Consider the following 18,766-nt stretch of genomic DNA (forward strand, 5'->3'; position numbering starts at 1 on the left):
CACTTTGTATGCTCTTGATCCACACACTTCGATGAAGCGGGGACTAACACCTGAAATTTACTTGACAACCATTGTTAGTCCCCCTACATGTATATTGTCATCAACATCAAAACATGATGTAAGGGCATGATTGCGCTTTCAGCGGTAGTATTTCTTCTTTTACTTTCAGAAACCTTTTATTGTGTCGATTACAGGGCAAGAAATTGTTTTGTCGTTCGTGCAAAAAATGGTTCGTCGTTCCTAATTTTTCTGATTTTTGTTGCCAATGGCACGTCAACGGCGCCATCAACGCTGTTTCGCTATGACTTGCTGGTCTCCGTGCGCCTCAGTGCTCTCCAGCCATGATGTTGTCTCGGGAGTATTCGACGATGCCCTCGACGACATGCGTGGCGGGGCACGACGACATATGTGTCCAATTCTTGATTCCTTCAGCTATTTCAGTTCCCTTCTTGGGTGTCTCATGCGTGCACGAAAAGATCATCTAATTCAGAGTTGGCAGCACTATTTGTCAAGTCATTTCTTTCATATGCAATGTTTTCAGAGAAGGAAGTATGAGATTAACCTTTTGATCTTTGCAGTATACCGTTTTTTAAATAGAGTCCCAGTGTTGATGTTTTATAAAATGAAAGAACTATGTATAAATTCTCGCTGATGCTTAATTGGTTACTTATTTCTCTCATTTTATGTTTGTATTTTGATTGAGAAGATATTGTTGGGCCTATGAGAAGAACATCAACTCTTTAATTGCAGGGGGTGTAGGCGAGGTAGTGCCGCCGCCCACTACGAACCAACCCCTCTGTGTCACCCTGCTGACTCCTTGCATGCAACCGACGGCCTAGGTACCTCGCCCTATTCCCCATCTCTTCATATCCTCCCACATCTCTTGCTTCTCTCTGCCATCTAGAGTAGCCCCTGGATATGGTCATATGGACAATTTCATGCCCTCCATTGCAGTTGTTGCTATAATATGATTTATTACAACTTGTCTGAATGGGTTAGAAGAGGATTGATAATTATTTCGTGGGCATTCATTTATGTTTAATTTTCATTATCATCTAAAGTGTGAACTTGCCTCAAACAGTCAATTTACCTTCCTGCCACAAATTTCTATGCAACGGTGGTTGTATTGGAAACATCTTCTTCCAAAAAGTAAATGTTTTCACACCACATATTTATGGTCTATTTTGTTCGGATAAGTGATTCAATGAGTAGCTATGTAGTCTCTTAGAGAATTTATACTGAATGATACTTTTTGAACTCTAAATATTCTTATTTACCACCAAGATTGTAGCCCACAAACTAAAAAGTAAATGCGTATTCCTCTCTGTCCAGGATACTATTGCGAGATGGTCTGATACATAAAAGACGACCTAAAGCCCCTCTACGGAAGCATCCAGTCTCTCCGTTCCACAAATTTCGCCGGAACAACGATCTACCAACTTTGCCGGAACACTGAGCGCATGTGCTCCACATGAGGTACGACGTTCTAAAACTACACAACCAAGTCATGAGTAGCCTTAAAGTAGCAAGCTGTTATGTTTCAATATTTATTTGAAAGAGCATGTGTTTTGGACTTTATACTTCACCATGACAATTAACACCATGTCAGGTTTATCATTTATACTTCTCATTCATGGCCCTTGAAATGTATCCTTGGATTGTTGAACTTTATGATTGCATGAGTGTCTCATGGCTTAATAGTCGTTCAGGCACGTGCAGTTTTTAGGAATGAAGTCAGGAGAATAGCTTCTTCTGGGGTTGAGGTTTCAACAGGTTGATTTCAACCGAGGGATGATGGTGAAGTGGCCATATCTATGGTAAGACGTGTGGAGTAAAATTAAAAGTTGATACCTTGGTCTGCTGAACTTTTACGCATCTAGAGAAATTTTGTATCATATACTAAGATGAGAAATTGTATTCTTCAATTCCTGACATTTAACAGTGAACTGAGATGTTCTAGCATGGACTACAAACTAATATCAACTATGTTTGGGTATAGTGAAAGGAACTTTGCTAAATGCAGTTGCAGGACCATGAGATGTCGGCGTTGCATCATGGACACACCAAGGTCCCAGCCAAGTCAGTGATGCTGCCCCAACTACCGTTTTCTTCAGCTTGAGGAAGCTGCGGCAGCCTGACCCATTTCTGTATATTGCCGGCCTATCCAACCTGCTGCTAGGCAACTACTACTACTACCGTTGGATAGGTGAACCCTGCAACTCTCTCCTTCATGTTCTTCCCTTGTTGTTATCCAATTGCTCTTGATAATTTAATGATTCAACCAAATTTCATTGCAAAGCATACTGGACAGGGCTTTTCTTCTTTCAATGCAGTGTTAATTTGCGTTAAGTTGGAAATCCAAATCCATATATTTATAATTCTTGTTGTTATAATTACACAAGTATTCTCTCATATTATATATTTTTCATTAACTAATGTTCATACAGAACACCATCTCAGCAACTAGACCTGATATAGTAGTAAGTTCTGACATTAGATGCAACAACATTGACATTGATAAATTGATCATGTTTTTAGTAGGACAATAAACTTGTCTAGCATTTCATTATGAATTATGAATTGTAGGCTCTCGGAATAGATGTATCCACTCCCTAAATTATTCTCGGCTTGGAACAAAAAGATTTTCCAAAGTTCGGGAAATTGATGTCAAAACAACTGTACAAGCTATTCTTGAGGACCTGATTCTGTGGGCTCACCGCCTAAAGACGGAAGTCCTAAAGGAACACGCCGGGTTGTGGCGTGACTTCCTCTCCTCACGAATTTCGTGACCCTGTGAACTCTACCCTTATTGAAATATATTTAGGTGGGGAGCCTTTCCTCCCGGTGACCATTTAAAAAAAAATCTCCGTGTGGTTTCTGAATCATACATCCTGACATGCATTGGCAATCATTATTCAACAGAATGCCTTTTTACTGAATATAGACAACTGAATGGATTAATGGCATGCTTAGTATCTTTTGGCATATGTAACGTGGGGAAGAAAATCAGTGTCTTTTGATAGGGATGGTAACCTGATTGTATGCACTTCGCAATTTTCTTTTGGCTTCCTGCTATTGCGTTTTAAGTTGTCTGCTAATACTTTTAAGGCTCTCTTACACACAATGTCAGATGCTATCTTGGGTACGACTGAGTAATCTCGGCTATACCTCAACCCAGACATTAACAAAGCAAATAACTTGATTATAAGGTAAATTCATGATTATCAATGCCTAGCTATGTTTTGATCTTGACTAACAGAAAGGTCAAAGGGTGCAATGTGCAGGTTCAGAGAGCTCCTGGCACTTTCTCCGACCAAAGAAGTCTTTCAAGCCAGATTTTTTTTTTCAAGATAACAATAAAACATGGGAGCATCCCTGTCCATGCATGGAACAGTACTCGAGATATAGAGTGCTATTGTCTTACATTTCTCAATATCCCTAGCTTTATTATCAGTATTCTGATCATCATTATATTTTGTTGGTACACAATTATAGTTTGTTTATTTTATTGATCTATTTTCTTCCTAGAATGACTGCGGATTGTTTTCACATGATGATACGCTTACTAGTTATGGCCAAATCGGTCAATTTGTGGCAGCTGTTTTCGTTTCCCACGCGAGGGCGAGGCGGGGACATCGCTGACACGGAACGTTCCCCCGCCCGGTGGGCGGCCGCTCCAGGCTGGCGCACAAGTGGGCCGCGCCGCGTCGGTCAAGCGATTGCAGAAAGAATTACTGGTTAACGCGGGCGCCATTTCCATATCAGATCGGATCCCACTCCATCGCTGGACGCGATCACGCGCGCCGAGGGACACAGAATCCGCCCCGCTCCTCAATACTCGGACTCCACGGCCAGCGTCCGTCCGTCCGTCGCAGGGAGAGAGAGAGAGACAGGGAGGGCGGGGGAGGGAGGCCAGATTCGGCGGGCGGGAGATGAGCGGGGCGGAGGAGGAGGCGGCGCATGCGGCCGGCCGGGGCGGGGGCAGCGGGGGCGGGGGCGGGGGCGGGTCGTCGGGGAGCGGCGGCGGCGAGGGCCACCCGCGCCGGCGGTTCGACGACAAGAGCCTGGTGGCGCGCACGTCGCTCATCCTCTGGCACACGCACCAGAACGACGCGGCCGCCGTGCGCAAGCTGCTCGACGAGGACGGCACGCTCGTCAGCGCCCGCGACTACGACAGCCGCACGCCGCTCCACGTCGCCGCGCTCCACGGCTGGCAGGACGTCGCCGAGTGCCTCCTCGCCAAGGGCGCCGACGTCAACGCGCTCGACCGCTGGCAGAACACGGTGAGGCGATCCTTCCTCCTCCCCCCTTCCGCCTCGTCTGGTCGCTCCGCTTGTTGGTTGGATTCGGGTCATGATGCGGTCCGGGCTTCTTCGCGTGCTGAAATCGTTCGGGTTTGGCATTTGTGTTGAGCTCATATTGGCCCGTATTCCGATTGGATTTGGTTTCTTCCGTCATGAATTGAATTTGTCCTGATGATTATTCTCGAGGAAAAACGATGAGCGTGAGCGTCTTGTTTGCACTTGAGCTTTTCATTCGTCTGATGTCGCTCGTGCCGCCATCTGCCTTTGGGTACTTGGTTGGGAGCTCCGGCTGTGCTCCACGAAATTAGGATTACCACTGCGAATTGGCGGGGCTTGTCCTATATGATTAGTTGTTCAAATGCATCTGCAACGAGTTCGCTGTTGAATGCATATTTGCTTCGGAGGTTCTAGTTCCTGCTTGGTTATGTTTATGCTGCATGGTCGTGACTGTATGCTGCTTTTCATTCCAATTTCTAGTATTGTGATATTTGTCATAATTGCTCACGATGCTAACGTTTGGTTGATTTACAGCCACTTGCTGATGCAGAGGGTGCAAAGAGGCATGCTATGACCGAACTGCTCAAGAAGCATGGCGGGTTGACATTCGTAAGTAGCCATTCACTCGGGTTCGTTTCAATAGATTGTCTTGCTTATTCATTGCAAAGCTGTAGCGATGCTTAGTTTCAAACATTAGCTCAACATTTCTAAACTTGTAACATGGCACCAGGTAATTTCACCAGCAACTGTATGGTATGTAATTAGTGGGTGCGTTCCCCATATATTGCTCTGCAGCTGTCTTTGTCATGTTTCTGAATTTGTATCCAGGGCACCTGGTCCCAAATATTGTTACCAGAAGTAGAAGTGGAGTCTTTGGATGTGTCAGTGTTGTTTGTGGAAAATGTTAGATGAGGTACAATGGATGATTCCGGTATCTTGCTGCTTTACACATGCGCATCAGTCAGAAATTGATGTTAGTAGAACAGACGTGTCATTGTTGATTAGGAGATCATAGTGGATAATACTAAGGATGTGTTTCAGAGGTTTACTTGTCTATTTTCGTTTAATGGGTAGTTCTGGTGCACCTTTCAAGCGTGACCAAATCAATTATGCTCTACATAGTTGGAATAAATGTTATGTTTGGGTAAGAGCTGTTTAATAATCATCGAGACATCATTTGATGCTTATAGTTGTCACCAGCCTTTAATCATGCTCTGAAATCTGATACGCTGGATTCCTCTGATTCATTTTTGCTGCAGGGGAAAACTGGAAGCCACTTTGAAGCAAAGTCAATTCCACCTCCCCTAACAAACAAGGCTGACTGGGAGATTAACCCACTTGAATTAGATTTCACAAAAGCAGTAATGATCGGAAAGGTCAGTATTCTCGAATTATCTCTTGGTTATGTGCAACTATTAATCTGTTATATCTCCAATGTTTATGTGATGCAAAGCAGTCTTAGTTAAGCATTGCAATTGTTATCAAGGCAAACTGAGACTGTTGTGATTTCAAGCTCGATTTAATGCTAGTTGTTAGTTAACTAATGGACCTCGCATTTCTCATGATTACAAAATGTCCATGGCTCGCATTTTGAAGTTTATCCAGTTGGGTAGCATTTGGCTTGTTATTACCGTAGTGAGCAAGGTGGAACTATGACCCATAATTTTTCCATCGGTTAACTCATTAGTTGTATATTTGGTATGTCAAATTAGATAGAGGCAATAAACTTACTGTTTAGTTCCGGTCGTTTTACATGCTGACAGAATAATGGATGTTAAACATATTTCGGCGGTAAAAAAATCATTTTAGATATTTGATTGAAAGTAAGCTCGGTGTAATACTAGGAAGATAATGGGCATATATTGTCTACATTTCCATAATAAACGTGTGCTTTGCTCCTCATTTAGTTCATTAAACCTGCTAACCACTGCAGGGTTCTTTTGGTGAAATCCTGAAAGCAAATTGGCGAGGAACACCAATTGCTGTCAAACGCATTCTTCCATCATTATCCGACGATAGACTGGTTATGTAAGTAAAGTTTATTCACATAATCACCAAGACTCCCACATTTTGGACCCAGTTGCCAGCTTTCTAGTACTCCAGCTGATTGGCTAGGACTAGCCTCTTGCATTTCTATATGGTTAACTAATGTTCTGTTCAAGGTGTGACTGGACACCTTATAACCTTTTGCCGCATGTTTTATCTCATGGAATATTTCCTTACCAGCTACTTTCCTGGTTTGCAGCCAAGATTTTAAGCATGAAGTCAACTTGCTAATTAAGCTGAGGCATCCAAATATTGTACAGTTCCTTGGAGCAGTCACAGAAACCAAGCCTTTGATGCTAGTTACTGAGTTCCTCCGAGGAGTACGCAATCTGTTTTGGAAGTCAACTACCCTGTGATGTGGACTCTATGGCACTCACTAATGTTGTACTAAATGCATTTCCAGGGTGATCTTCATCAATATCTCAAGGAGAAAGGCTCCCTCTCCCCACTTACTGCCGTTAACTTCGCATTGGACATCGCAAGGTATTCTCATCTTTATGTGCTTAGCTCTTACTACTCCCTCCGTTCCTAAATATAAGTCTTTTTAGAAATTTCAATAAGGACTACATACGGATGTGTATAGACATATTTTAGAGTGTAGATTCACTCATTTTGCTCCGTATGTAGTCCACATTAGAATCTCTAAAAAGACTTGTATTTAGGAATGGAGGAAGTGTATACTACATAATCTGGATAAATATGATTGACACTTCTGCAAGATTAACTGTATCCTTCTCTTGGAAAATTAACTACCTATGCCCTTGAATATATAGTTTTCGACAATCTTATTATGGTTCATATGTTAGATCATTTTAATCTATATAATGCATTTATAGTGAACACTGATTCTCTTATGCGCCTCTCGTTCATCTGTAAGATACTCACTAATCAGAATTGACTCTTAATTTTGCTGTCAACAAATTCATCCAAGTGATCAGTAATAGTAAACTGTTGGTACTAGTTATAGTGGCATGGTCTCTTTATATCTATTTGAACTGCAATGTGGGTTTATACTAACACCACCTCCTTGAATTATCACACACAGTATCCTTTCTTATTCTTTGGGTTATTCTTTGGAAATAAGTACTTTGCATGATAGGTTCTAGCTCTCCATATGAATAATCACTTGATCTGGTGATCTGTTTTTAATCATAGAAATAAAATGATTCATGTGTTTCTCTTGATTATCTTCTGCAGGGGCATGGCCTATCTTCATAACGAGCCTAATGTTATCATTCATCGGGACTTAAAGCCAAGGTATGATGCCTTTACCTGTTTTTGCTAATGCGAGCAACTTCATATCTGGTCTAACCTATTATGTCAATCCCCAGAAATATTCTTTTAGTTAATACTGCTGCCAACCACTTGAAAGTTGGAGATTTCGGTCTTAGCAAGATTATCAAATCTCAGCATGCCAATGATGTATACAAGATGACCGGAGAGACCGGAAGCTGTAAGTCCCCATAAGTTATTTGATTTTTCTTTCCTCTCTTATACTTATCCTCACTAGTTGGCTTGATAATTGTTCAAAAATATAGATCGGTACATGGCTCCTGAAGTTTTCAAGCACCGGAAATATGACAAGAAAGTTGATATTTTCTCCTTTGCCATGATACTTTATGAGGTAATTTTCCATCTAAACTTAGAATCCAGCAACGCGTCATATTGTATGATCATGCCTGTTCAAAATGACAGTAAATGTTACTTTCGATTGTAGATGCTGGAAGGGGATTCACCTTTTTCCAGTTATGAACCTTATGAGGCTGCTAAGTATGTATCAGACGGGCATCGCCCAACTTTCCGTTCAAAAGGACATACCGCTGAGCTGAAAGAGTAAGTGCAAGCTAAACAGTACCCTCTTAATATTCTGCTGTTGCCATGTTCATGTAAGTCTCCAGTGTTGTAACATGGTTTTCCTAATTGTAGATTGACTGAGGTATGTTGGGCTGCGGATGTCAATTTGAGACCATCTTTCCTAGAGATACTCAAGAGGCTGGAGAAGATCAAGGAAAGCTTGGCATCCCACGATCACCACTGGCATTTATTCTCACAATAACAATGCATATATCCGTTACGAGCAATTTAAACTACAGGTGTTGTTGTGAATCTGAATTGATTTACTTGGGAAATTGGTGCCGATTGTGTACAGATTAGATGGGTCAAAAAATGTCCACTGAAACGACAAAAACTCTGCTGCTTTTCTTTCTGCTAAAGCTGATATATTCTTGTTTTCCCCATATCATTATTGCTTTTAGCTAATTCTGAAAGCTTGGAGAGTTATTGAGCCCATAGTTCTACAGCATATATCAAAATAGATAACCCACCCTTTACCATTTATCAGAGGTTTACATTCCTTGAAATTGCTTCAGAAGACCGTAGAGCTCTTATTTGTAAATGTACACTCTGTAGAGAAATACCAACTTTCAACTTTTTTTAATCTGGATAACTGAAAGATGATTTTGAGATTTTGCATAAACCAATTGTCTCATCGTCACTGCCAAAGTAGCCAATTTTTTTTGCTTCAACACATGCACGGGCAAGATTGGCACCATCATGAAAATAACACAGTTTTTTTTTCTGAGGGGGGCACGGTTTTATTTGAGTAGTTTCCTCTGCAACGTTCTTTTTGTGTGATTTTCAACAGAAAAGAAAAACATTACGTTGTTTTCTGGATTTTACCTCAAAAAGTTGTTCCTGAGCGTCAGTCATTTTTAAATACCTGTTCTTTTAGGCCTCACCAGGCACCCTAGTCAACAGAAAAAAAAAACTGAAATACTCCCTCCGTCCCATAATATAAGAGCGTTTTTTACACTAGTTATGGGACAGAGGGAGTAATAAATTTCTATGCATAACTTTTCTATCATCACAAAAGAAAACATTACTTTGTAAAGATATGGCTCAAGGTCTACATGAAGTACCATGACAAGATTGTTGTGACATTGAATCAGTATTCAACGCAAAAATTGAGCTGGTGATCTTGTAAATAAAGCATGTATGAATCGATCATGTCTTTTCTTATGCTAAACCTAAGCAAAAGAAAAAGAGGTCCAAGAGACAGACCCGAATAAAGAAGAAATAGTAATCTTTGACGAATTAGGATTAAGCAGTGCAGCACCAACAAGAACACATTCAAATTCCTGAAATAGCACACAATTCTCACAGGAGTGGCCAACCATGACGGTGTACAAAATGCAACATTTATAACAAAACCAAAACTCAAACATATATTTTGAGAAGAGTGACAGAACCTGCAAAGTTGCAACATAGAAGCAACACGACCAGGCTTGAAAATTTAAAACCAATGAATTTATCAAATCAGAATAGTTGGGGCTTTTCACGGAGAAACAGGCTCAGAGTTGGCTCACCACTGTAAATATTTCATTTGAATTGTTTTAGCTGGGAGAATTTCACTAAAAATGTAACTCCGAAATGCAGAGTGTTTATCATCTCAAATCTCAAAAAGAGGAGGCGCACAAGCTTTGAAAATTTTAAACCAACTGATTTATCAAATCAAAATTCAGATTAGTTGTGGCTTTCTCACAGAGAAACACGATCCAAGAGTTGCTCACTACAGTTAACATTTCATTTCACATGTTTGAGATGAAGAAATTCATCAAAAAAGTAACTCTGAAATGTTTATCATGTCAAAACGAGGAAGCACACAAGCTGAATTCAAATTTAAATTCGGTATTGGTGGGGTCTACTCACAGGAAGACGACACCCTTCAATAATTAGCAGCACAAAATTTAAATCAAGGATTGGTGGGGTCTACTCTCAGGGAGAAGACATCCTTCAGAAATTAGCAGCATAAAATTTAAATTAAGGATTTGTGGGGCCTTCTCACAAGTAGAAGACACCCTTCAAAAATTAAGGTATGCTGCTTAGTGTGGCGTGCACACGGTATTCTTTAGTAAAAGGCGAAAGAATAGTTCGCTTTGTGCTCACCACGCAGCTGCGTGCCTTTCACTGCTCCCACTACGCCCTCTTATATAGCCGAGCTCCCTCCCCTCTCTTCCTCAGCCAGGCGAGGTGGGACTAAACGAAACGCGGCTGGCTCCGCCTCCTCCACTCCCGTCGCACATGCTTCACCAGCAAAGCCCACAGAACAACAGAAGACAATATGGGCCAACCAGGTGATCAGCCCACCCCAGAGGCAACAATAGCCCAGTACAACAGGCCCGTCGCCTCACACTTCTGCAACTCCTTTTGAGTGCGGAACACACACACAAAAAAAGAGTGCGGCACACCCATCAGAATTTGATCCGTTCCTCAAAAAAAAAAAATCGCGACACATTCCTTCCTAGGTCGTGTGAGCACCATGTAAAATCGGGTGATTCTTTATTCTGCTATTGTGAACCCGGGAAACAATTTGTATTATTTGGTCACTACAACATTACTCACGAGTCATAACAGTAGCGACGATGTGGCTCTACTCAGCTCTAGAAAAAGAAAACAATGTCACTCTACGTCACATCATATGAAACCATCAACAGAAACATTTCAGCCCTGTTCAAGAAAAAAGGGGAAACATTTTACAACTGTATTTGATCGGGCAGAAGATAGGGCACAGAAAGGCATTTCACAAGTATGATGATCAACGGTTTCTTTCTTACTGATGGTTCGACTATTCGCTTGGAAACATAGGTTAACAGCTGGCAGAAACAATATACCCTAATTCGCAACGATTTGTTTGTGATCATGGGGGAACTACAGCAGCTTCTTTCTCTCGAAAAAGGTCTTCAGATGCCACAGCTGCAGCCCTGCCACGGATAAGCAGATGCCGAGCGAGAGGAAACTCAGCCACCCCATCCTCGAGTTTGTCTGCCTGTTGATGTTCTGCATTTCCTCCTCCCTGCACGAATGACAGGTCAAAAAAACTTAAACTTGGTTTCAGAATGACGTCACTAGTTACCACGGAATAAAATTTTGCCAGCGCCAAAAAAAAAAAACTACGCGGATGAATGACAGGCCAAAAACTTGATCTGAGAGTTAGCTGCGGTAAGTATATCATCAAATAAAGTTTTACCAGTGCTAGAAACAATAGGCAGTATTGTACCTTTCACGTAGATAAAACATTTCTTCATGGATAGATTTGATGGTATCCTCTAGCTTCTTCAGCTCTAGTTCCATCATCTGCAACAAGAATAGAAATGCATGAACAGGCTGATCCTACGACGAAACAATGTAGGATAGTACTACTGCAGCCATATACTGCAGTAAATCACTGTATATTACAGCCAAATACTAATTTAATAATCTATAACATGTCTTGGAAGATCTATGTATTTTTAATAGTAATAATTGGTGATGTACAACATGTTACTGGCTGTTCTCTCAAGATGTATAGGCATGACAAACAAAATGGTGACTTAACAATGTTAATGTGTTTTGTTCATATTAAGACCATACTCACAGAACCAGATATATTTTTGGGGCTTATTTTATGACTTTATGAGCAGTGTTCAAAAGCTACTATGAACCCCTATTGTGCCTACTGTTTAAGAACCAACACTAGCTGACACAATGATACACGTTACCAGCAATGATATGTCGATGTGCAATTATTATATGGACAATGTTGCAGATAAGCTACCAAACACCCAATTTCTGAGAGATAAAAGAATCAGCGGGCACTGAGTCTCTTTTCTGCATTCCTTTTCCTTTTTATGTGAAAATATGTGCTTATGATGAAGAGTCGATGAAAAATGGCTGCATGTCAAAATTAAAGATTGTCCAAAACATAAAGCCTTTGTTCAGTGAGAATCTGACTCTAAATCATACCTTACATTGTGCGCAAATGATGTTCACAATCCAAGTACAATAACATACAAAACCAAGTAAAAAAAAGCCTAACAGAACATTAAAAAGTCAATGTTGTAACCTAATTCATATACATACTCTTGTACAAGTATCAAAGTGAGCAAATCAGAACACAATAGTTAGCTTAATTTAACTAACCACAGCACTATTCAGCATCTTCTCCAGACACACTAATATGCAATAAAGGATTGGCTTGCAAGAACTGTCTCATATGCTTAAACTCCTTGAATCAAAAATTGAAACAACACAGATGCATACTCGAATCAACTCAGGCCTAGAAGGGACCAACATACCACCTCACAGGCGGATCGCTCAACATAAAGTAGAAAAGCCAGAAGTGAATTGATTGCAGGTGTGCTCAAAATGACTAGTGTCTACACATACCACAGAAAATTGCATCGCAACCCACTCAAGCAAACAAGCAAACTAAGAAACTCAACCTAAAAGTATATAAATGACAAAAATTACAAGAGATAACGGTTTCCACACCGAGATAATAACAGACGCTGCAAGCCTACCCTGTTCTCTTTAAATTTCAGCATACCCTAGAACTGAATAACTCAATCAAAGTTACAAAATCTACCAGTCCTAGAGACATACACACATAAATTGCTCTCGAACAGACAAACTTGCAAACAATTCTGTCAATGACATGACCCCCGAACAACCCATCATAATAACCCAACAACGCGCGCAAACTCACAATTTATTTCACATCCAAGCACCCACGTGGGTGACAGGCAGAGTCTATAATTCCCTGCTGCTAGGCGCAAGTTGCAAATTCAATAGAATGAATCACTAGCCAAAACTATATTATCTACAGGGCAATTCAGCCATATGAAACAACACATTAGTTGAAATTTGAGCACAAACTGAAGTAAGCAGCCCAAGGGCGAATCGAAACACTCACATCGACCTTGCCCTTCTTGGCGACGTTGGACCAGTCCTTGGCCGTGACGCCGCTCTTCCAGTCGAACTCGAAGGTGACGGTGACGGGCGGCTTGTGGTCAGGCGCCCAGAAGCAGGCCAGGTAATCCCCGGCCTCCACCGCCGTGAAGGCGAAGTGCCCCGACTGCACGTTCTCGGAGTAGTGCATGCTGTTCCCGTACGGCGACGTCACCTGCGTCGACCCAATCGCACAAATCAGCGAAATCAACAGATCGCCGCGGTTTGCCCCAAACCCAATCGCGGGCCGCACGACGACGATCGATTAAGTACTTACCCTGAGGGAGACGCGGTGCGACTCGGGGAGCTGGGCGTCGGGGTAGCTGGGGTCGGGGGCGACGACGCTGTACTTGCCGACGGCCATGGAGTCGACCTTGATCTCGTCGGAGATGCACTTGGTGTGGCCGGACTCGAGGTCGAACCGGAGGGCGCGCGCCGACGGGGAGGCCGCGAAGAGGACGGCGGCCAGGAGGAGGAGCGTCGAGGGGGCCAGCCATCTGGGGGCGGGGGATCCGGGGCGCCGCGCGGCCATGGCCGGAGATCGGAGCGGGAGTCGAAGCGCGAGGCAAGGTCCGCGGACGAAGTCACGAGGTGGTGTTGGGCGTTTGGCTGACTGGGATGGAGATGGGGGGGGAGGGGAGAGGCTTGTTGAGGTTTGTGACGTCCAAGTGACTAAAAGTTGTACTCGCCCTATCAATCTTTTATTAGCTGATATTTAGTGATCAATTTCCCTAAAAAAACTGAGAATAATTTTCATAGTACTCGAACTATGAGATCGCTTCGTGCATTAACATTGTTGAACGTTGAGACAGCAGGAGATTATAAGAGTATAAGTTAGTTGATTGATTGCCGATTTGATCTTCTCAAGGGAAGGTGCAGGTTTTTAAGTTGGTATCTGAACTTTTAAACCACAATCTTGGGATTCTGCAAAACTTGAACAAATTTTTCTATTGGCAGATGTGTGCGAAATTCGAAGGATTGTCTCGCCATGGGCAGGTGATGATTTCATTGCATGTCCGCTAGAAAAAAAGAAGGATAATTTTATGTTAAGAGTGTCTATCACTTTGTTTTAATGAGCTCCTGAGTGGCTCAGTCGTTTAGTTCTCGGCCATATGAGAGATGTGAGTAATCACGGATGAAAGGCCATCTAGTCAAGTCCTGCACCCTCTAAGGTTCTTACCTTCGTTCGGCAATTAGCGATAGGTTCCCTTGCAACATGATGCAACAAAGATAAGAGAAATTTGGAGGCAACGCCTACTTGCCTAGTTTGTGGAGTTGAACATGAGGACACGGTTCATGTTTTTTGTACTAAGCGTTTGTGGTGAGCCATGGCCTCTGAACGGGAATTGTTGGATGTTATAAAGATACAACTTGTAGGGGATGAGTGGTTCATCTAGCTAGTGTGCGAGCTTGACGAATCTATGCAAATTCGTTGCTGCTTCTATGAAGGATTTGGCATGTGATAAACTAATTGGTACATGAGAAGACTATCCTTCTAGTGACTGTATCTACCAGATTCCTTTCTAGTTATCTTGCATCTTTGCAATCCTTGGAGGCATGTTCATCATGTTGAGGTAAAACGGTAGCACACAATTGCTTCCCGCTCATGAGACCCACATGCAATAACACTATTGTCGATGTTTTCTCGCCATGGATTCCTTCGCTTTCCTAGTCACGTGAAACTGGATACCGATGGTTCCGTTCTTGACGGGAGAGCCAGCGCAGGGATGATACCCCAGGACCATGAGGGCTCCATCATATTCAGTTCATGTCGACAACTACACACATGCAATGACGTTCTTGAGGCTGAAATTTTGGCAATCATTTAAGGACTCTCTCGCACTACAATGGGGCAACCTTCCTGTTGAAGTTAAATCCGACTATTTGGAAGGGATGTCAATGATCAAGAGCATGGAGAGCAACAAATTAGAATTAGAATATTCCTTTTTTTGGTTTGTGAGATCAACGATAGTGTGGGAGAACATACTTTTTGTATTAATCAAATTCATCATAGGGGTAATTGTGCTAATCATTTCATGGTTACCTTCGGTAGGTTGCAAGGGCGGACGGCTGTTTGGCTTGGCTCCGGACCAGAGAAAGTCTTGAACATTGTAAGACGAGATTGTAATGCATAAACCTTGAGTAGTATAAGAATTATTTCACTAGAAAAGTTAAAGATGTGTATATGAGAACTTATGCTGAAGTCTGTGTACACCGATAAATTGACACATCGACATTTTTTAATTAGTTTGAGCACTTATGTCATGAGTGGCTATGAAGTGAGTGTCTCAACTAGCGGCTTGAAGCCATCAAAGATTAGATCACATCAAGACTTCATTGACATAGTTGCTCAAACAGTGGTTCGGATAGAAGACAAGGCCACCTCAAAGCCATTGTGACGCCCCCGATTTAATCGTACACTAATCATACACGCAAACGTGTACGATCAAGATCAGGGACTCACGGAAAGATATCACAACACAACTCTACAAATAAAATAAGTCATACAAGCATCATATTACAAGCCAGGGGCCTCGAGGGCTCGAATACAAGAGCTCGATCATAGACGAGTCAGCGGAAGCAACAATATCTGAGTACAGACATAATTTAAACAAGTTTGCCTTAAGAAGGCTAGCACAAACTGGGATACAGATCGAAAGAGGCGCAGGCCTCCTGCCTGGAATCCTCCTAACTACTCCTGGTCGTCGTCAGCGGGCATCACGTAGTAGTAGGCACCTCCGGTGTAGTAGGGGTCGTCGTCGACGGTGGCGTCTGGCTCCTGGGCTCCAACATCTGGTTGCGACAACCAGAATGAAAGGGAAAAGGGGGAGAAAGCAACCGTGAGTACTCATCCAAAGTACTCGCAAGCAAGGAGCTACACTACATATGCATGGGTATCAAATGGAGTAAGGGTATCATATGTGGACTGAACTGCAGAAAGCCGGAATAAGAGGGGGATAGCTAGTCCTTTCGAAGACTACGCTTCTGGCAGCCTCCGCCTTGCAGTATGTGGAAGAGATTAGACTGAAGTCCTCCAAGTAGCACCGCATAGCATAATCCTAACCGATGATTCTCCCCTCGTCGCCCTGTGAGAGAGCGAACACCGGTTGTATCTGGCACTTGGAAGGGTGTGTTTTATTAAGTATCCGGTTCTAGTTGTCATAAGGTCAAGGTACAACTCCAAGTCGTCCTGTTACCGAAGATCACGGCTATTCGAATAGATTAACTTCCCTGCAGGGGTGCACCACATACCCCAACACGCTCGATCCCATTTGGCCGGACACACTTTCCTGGGTCATGCCCGGCCTCGGAAGATCAACACGTCGCAGCCCCACCTAGGCACAACAGAGAGGTCAGCACGCCGGTCTAAACCTAAGCGCACAGGGGTCTGGGCCCATCGCCCTTAGCACACCTGCACGTTGCGTGGGCGGCCGGAAGCAGACCTAGCCTAGTGGCGTTCCAGTCCAATCCAGCGCGCGCCGCTCCGTCGCTGACGTCAAGAAGGCTTCGGCTGATACCACGACGCCGGGATACCCATAACTACTCCCGCGTAGATGGTTAGTGCGTATAGACCAAATGGCCAAACTCAGATCAAATACCCAGATCTCGTTAAGCGTGTTAAGTATCCGCGAACGCCGACCAGGGCCAGGCCCACCTCTCTCCTAGGTGGTCGGAACCTGCCCTGTCGCTCCGCCTCAAAGATCCACACAGAGGGCCGTTGGGACAAAGGTCCTTTCAGCCCCAATCCGTGAATCACTCGCGGGTGCTCCATAAGCCGACCCGTCTTTAGTCACCACATGTATCCTGTAGAAAGTATGTAGTAATATACCCGTGATCACCTCCCGAGTGATCACGACCCAGTAGTATAGCATGGCAGACGGACAAGAGTGTAGGGCCACTGATGGAACACTAGCATTCTATACTAAGCAGTAGGATAGCAGGTAATGGTAACAACAGTAGTAACAAGGACAGGCTATGCATCAGGATAGGAATAACGGAAAGCAGGAACATGCTACACTATTCTAATGCAAGCAGTAAAGAGGAGAGTAGGCGATATCTGGTGATCAAGGGGGGGGGGCTTGCCTGGTTGCTCTGGCAAGAGAGAGGGATTGTCAACTCCGTAGTCGTACTGGGTAGCAGCGGCGTCGGTCCCGGTGTCTAGCGAGAGAAGAGGGGGGAGAAACAATAAATATTTAAGCAAACAGATGCATAGCAATGCATGACATGACAAGTATCGGTGCTAGGGGTGCCCTATCGCGGTATGAGGTGATACCGGTGAAGGGGGGAAAACATCCGGGAAAGTATCCCCGGTGTTTCGCGTTTTCGGACAGATGAAACAGAGGGGGAAAGCTGAATGTTCGCTATGCTAGGGATGCGTGGCGGATAAACGGGCTGCGTATTCAAATTCGTCTCGTCGTTCTGAGCAACTTTCATGTTGAAAATATTTTAATCCGAGTTACGGATTAAAAGATATGATTTTTTAAAGATTTTATTAATTTCTGAAATTTAATTAATTATTTAATTAATTCGAAAATGATTTAATGACATCAGCATGATGTCATGCTGACATCAGCAGTCAACAGGGTTGACTTAGTCAACCTGACATGTGGGTCGAGGGGGGGACCCACCTGTCATCCTCTAATTAGGTTAATTAGGGTTTAGGTTAATCTAATTACAGTTTAATTAAACTTAACTAGTTAATTAAATTAATTAAACCGGATTAATTAACTTAATTAATTTCTTAATTAATTAATTAATAATTAATTTTATTAAATCATTTTTTTATTTCTATTAATTATATTTATTTTATTTTTATTTTAATTCCTCTTTTTCTTTTCTTTTTTTTTATAAAACGTTCTGGGGCCATGGGGCCCCCGTGTCAGTGGCCCAGGGGGCCTATCGGGCGCGGGTCCTCGCGGGCAGTGGGCGCCCGGGCGTGCACCCGTGGCCGCCCAGTGGGGCGTCGGCCACGGCGACGGATCGGAGCGGGGCGGCGCAGGCTGGAGGTGGGGGCGCGGCCGGGCCGGTGCGGGTGCGGCGGTGGCTGGGACCAGGGGGGAAGGGCGCGGCGGCCGCGGCAGGGGAGCCGCACGGGGAAGCGGGGAGGGGCCGGGGGCGGGACGGCCCGGCGCGGGCGACGGTGGCGCCGGAGCACGTCGAGCGGCGACGCTTCGGGTGGAGGACGCGGGCAGGTATGGGGCGCGGCCAGCGCGCGCAGCCGTGGCGGGGGTGCGCTCGGGCGCGGCAGCAGCGAGCAGAGGGCTAGCGGCGCGCAGGGGGAGGGCGTGGTGGTGAGCGCGTCAGGGGCGCGACAGTGGTGGCGTCCTACGGCGACGAGAGCGGAGGAGAAGGGGGAAATGGAGGAGGGGCTCACAGGGAGCCGTAGGGAACGGGCAGCGGGCTCGGCGAGGCTCTTAGGGGTCCGGCGACGGCGGGGCGATGCCGGGTGGCGTCGAGGCAGCGGGGATCCGCGACGGGGTCCGGGGGCGGGGGCGTGGTCGCCGTCGAGGGGGAGCGGGCTCGTCCCCTCGATCCGATCTGGATCGGGGAGGAGGGGGGAGAGCGACTGGGGGAGGGGGCGAGTGGGGGGGATCGTGGGGGTTTGGGTTTGGGTCGCGGGGGGATAAGGGGAAAGGGGGGTGGCCGGCTGGGCC

The 18,766-nt window shown here is 44.3% G+C and overlaps 2 protein-coding genes and 1 non-coding gene across 3 annotated transcripts; 1 reads left to right on the top strand and 2 right to left on the bottom strand.

The window, feature by feature from the left end:
* Positions 1 to 3,693: 3,693 nt before the first annotated feature.
* Positions 3,694 to 8,584, top strand: LOC125536125 (integrin-linked protein kinase 1-like). Its single transcript, XM_048699268.1, has 11 exons — positions 3,694 to 4,283; positions 4,836 to 4,910; positions 5,561 to 5,677; positions 6,235 to 6,329; positions 6,547 to 6,667; positions 6,751 to 6,830; positions 7,545 to 7,604; positions 7,679 to 7,800; positions 7,886 to 7,971; positions 8,065 to 8,180; positions 8,274 to 8,584. Exons 1-11 carry the CDS (start codon positions 3,933 to 3,935, stop codon positions 8,401 to 8,403), a joined length of 1,353 nt encoding a protein of 450 aa, XP_048555225.1. The 5' UTR covers positions 3,694 to 3,932; the 3' UTR covers positions 8,404 to 8,584.
* A 1,597-nt stretch (positions 8,585 to 10,181) lies between these two features.
* Positions 10,182 to 10,301, bottom strand: LOC125542000. The gene has a single exon (XR_007297786.1). It is a non-coding gene; the product is annotated as a U5 spliceosomal RNA (small nuclear RNA).
* A 524-nt stretch (positions 10,302 to 10,825) lies between these two features.
* Positions 10,826 to 13,750, bottom strand: LOC125536126 (transmembrane emp24 domain-containing protein p24delta9-like). The gene is made up of 4 exons (XM_048699269.1): positions 13,390 to 13,750; positions 13,078 to 13,287; positions 11,404 to 11,480; positions 10,826 to 11,199 (listed from the first exon to the last, which is right to left on the bottom strand). The coding sequence occupies exons 1-4, from the start codon at positions 13,642 to 13,644 to the stop codon at positions 11,055 to 11,057; spliced, it is 687 nt and encodes a 228-aa protein (XP_048555226.1). The 5' UTR covers positions 13,645 to 13,750; the 3' UTR covers positions 10,826 to 11,054.
* Positions 13,751 to 18,766: the final 5,016 nt, after the last annotated feature.

Source organism: Triticum urartu, chromosome 2 (assembly GCF_003073215.2).
Source record: "Triticum urartu cultivar G1812 chromosome 2, Tu2.1, whole genome shotgun sequence".
NCBI classification, from domain to species: domain Eukaryota; kingdom Viridiplantae; phylum Streptophyta; class Magnoliopsida; order Poales; family Poaceae; genus Triticum; species Triticum urartu.

Bases quoted from the DNA above. Each gene is read 5' to 3' on its own strand.
- LOC125536125 (XM_048699268.1), top strand. From the start codon at position 3,933: ATGAGCGGGGCGGAGGAGGAGGCGGCGCATGCGGCCGGCCGGGGCGGG. The intron at 6,330-6,546 runs GTAAGTAAAGTT...CCTGGTTTGCAG, and splicing joins TCCGACGATAGACTGGTTAT to CCAAGATTTTAAGCATGAAG. The intron at 6,831-7,544 runs GTATTCTCATCT...TATCTTCTGCAG, and splicing joins TTCGCATTGGACATCGCAAG to GGGCATGGCCTATCTTCATA.
- LOC125536126 (XM_048699269.1), bottom strand. From the start codon at position 13,644: ATGGCCGCGCGGCGCCCCGGATCCCCCGCCCCCAGATGGCTGGCCCCC. The intron at 13,288-13,389 runs GTAAGTACTTAA...GGGTCGACGCAG, and splicing joins CGCACCGCGTCTCCCTCAGG to GTGACGTCGCCGTACGGGAA. The intron at 11,200-11,403 runs GTACAATACTGC...TCATTCGTGCAG, and splicing joins ATGTTTTATCTACGTGAAAG to GGAGGAGGAAATGCAGAACA.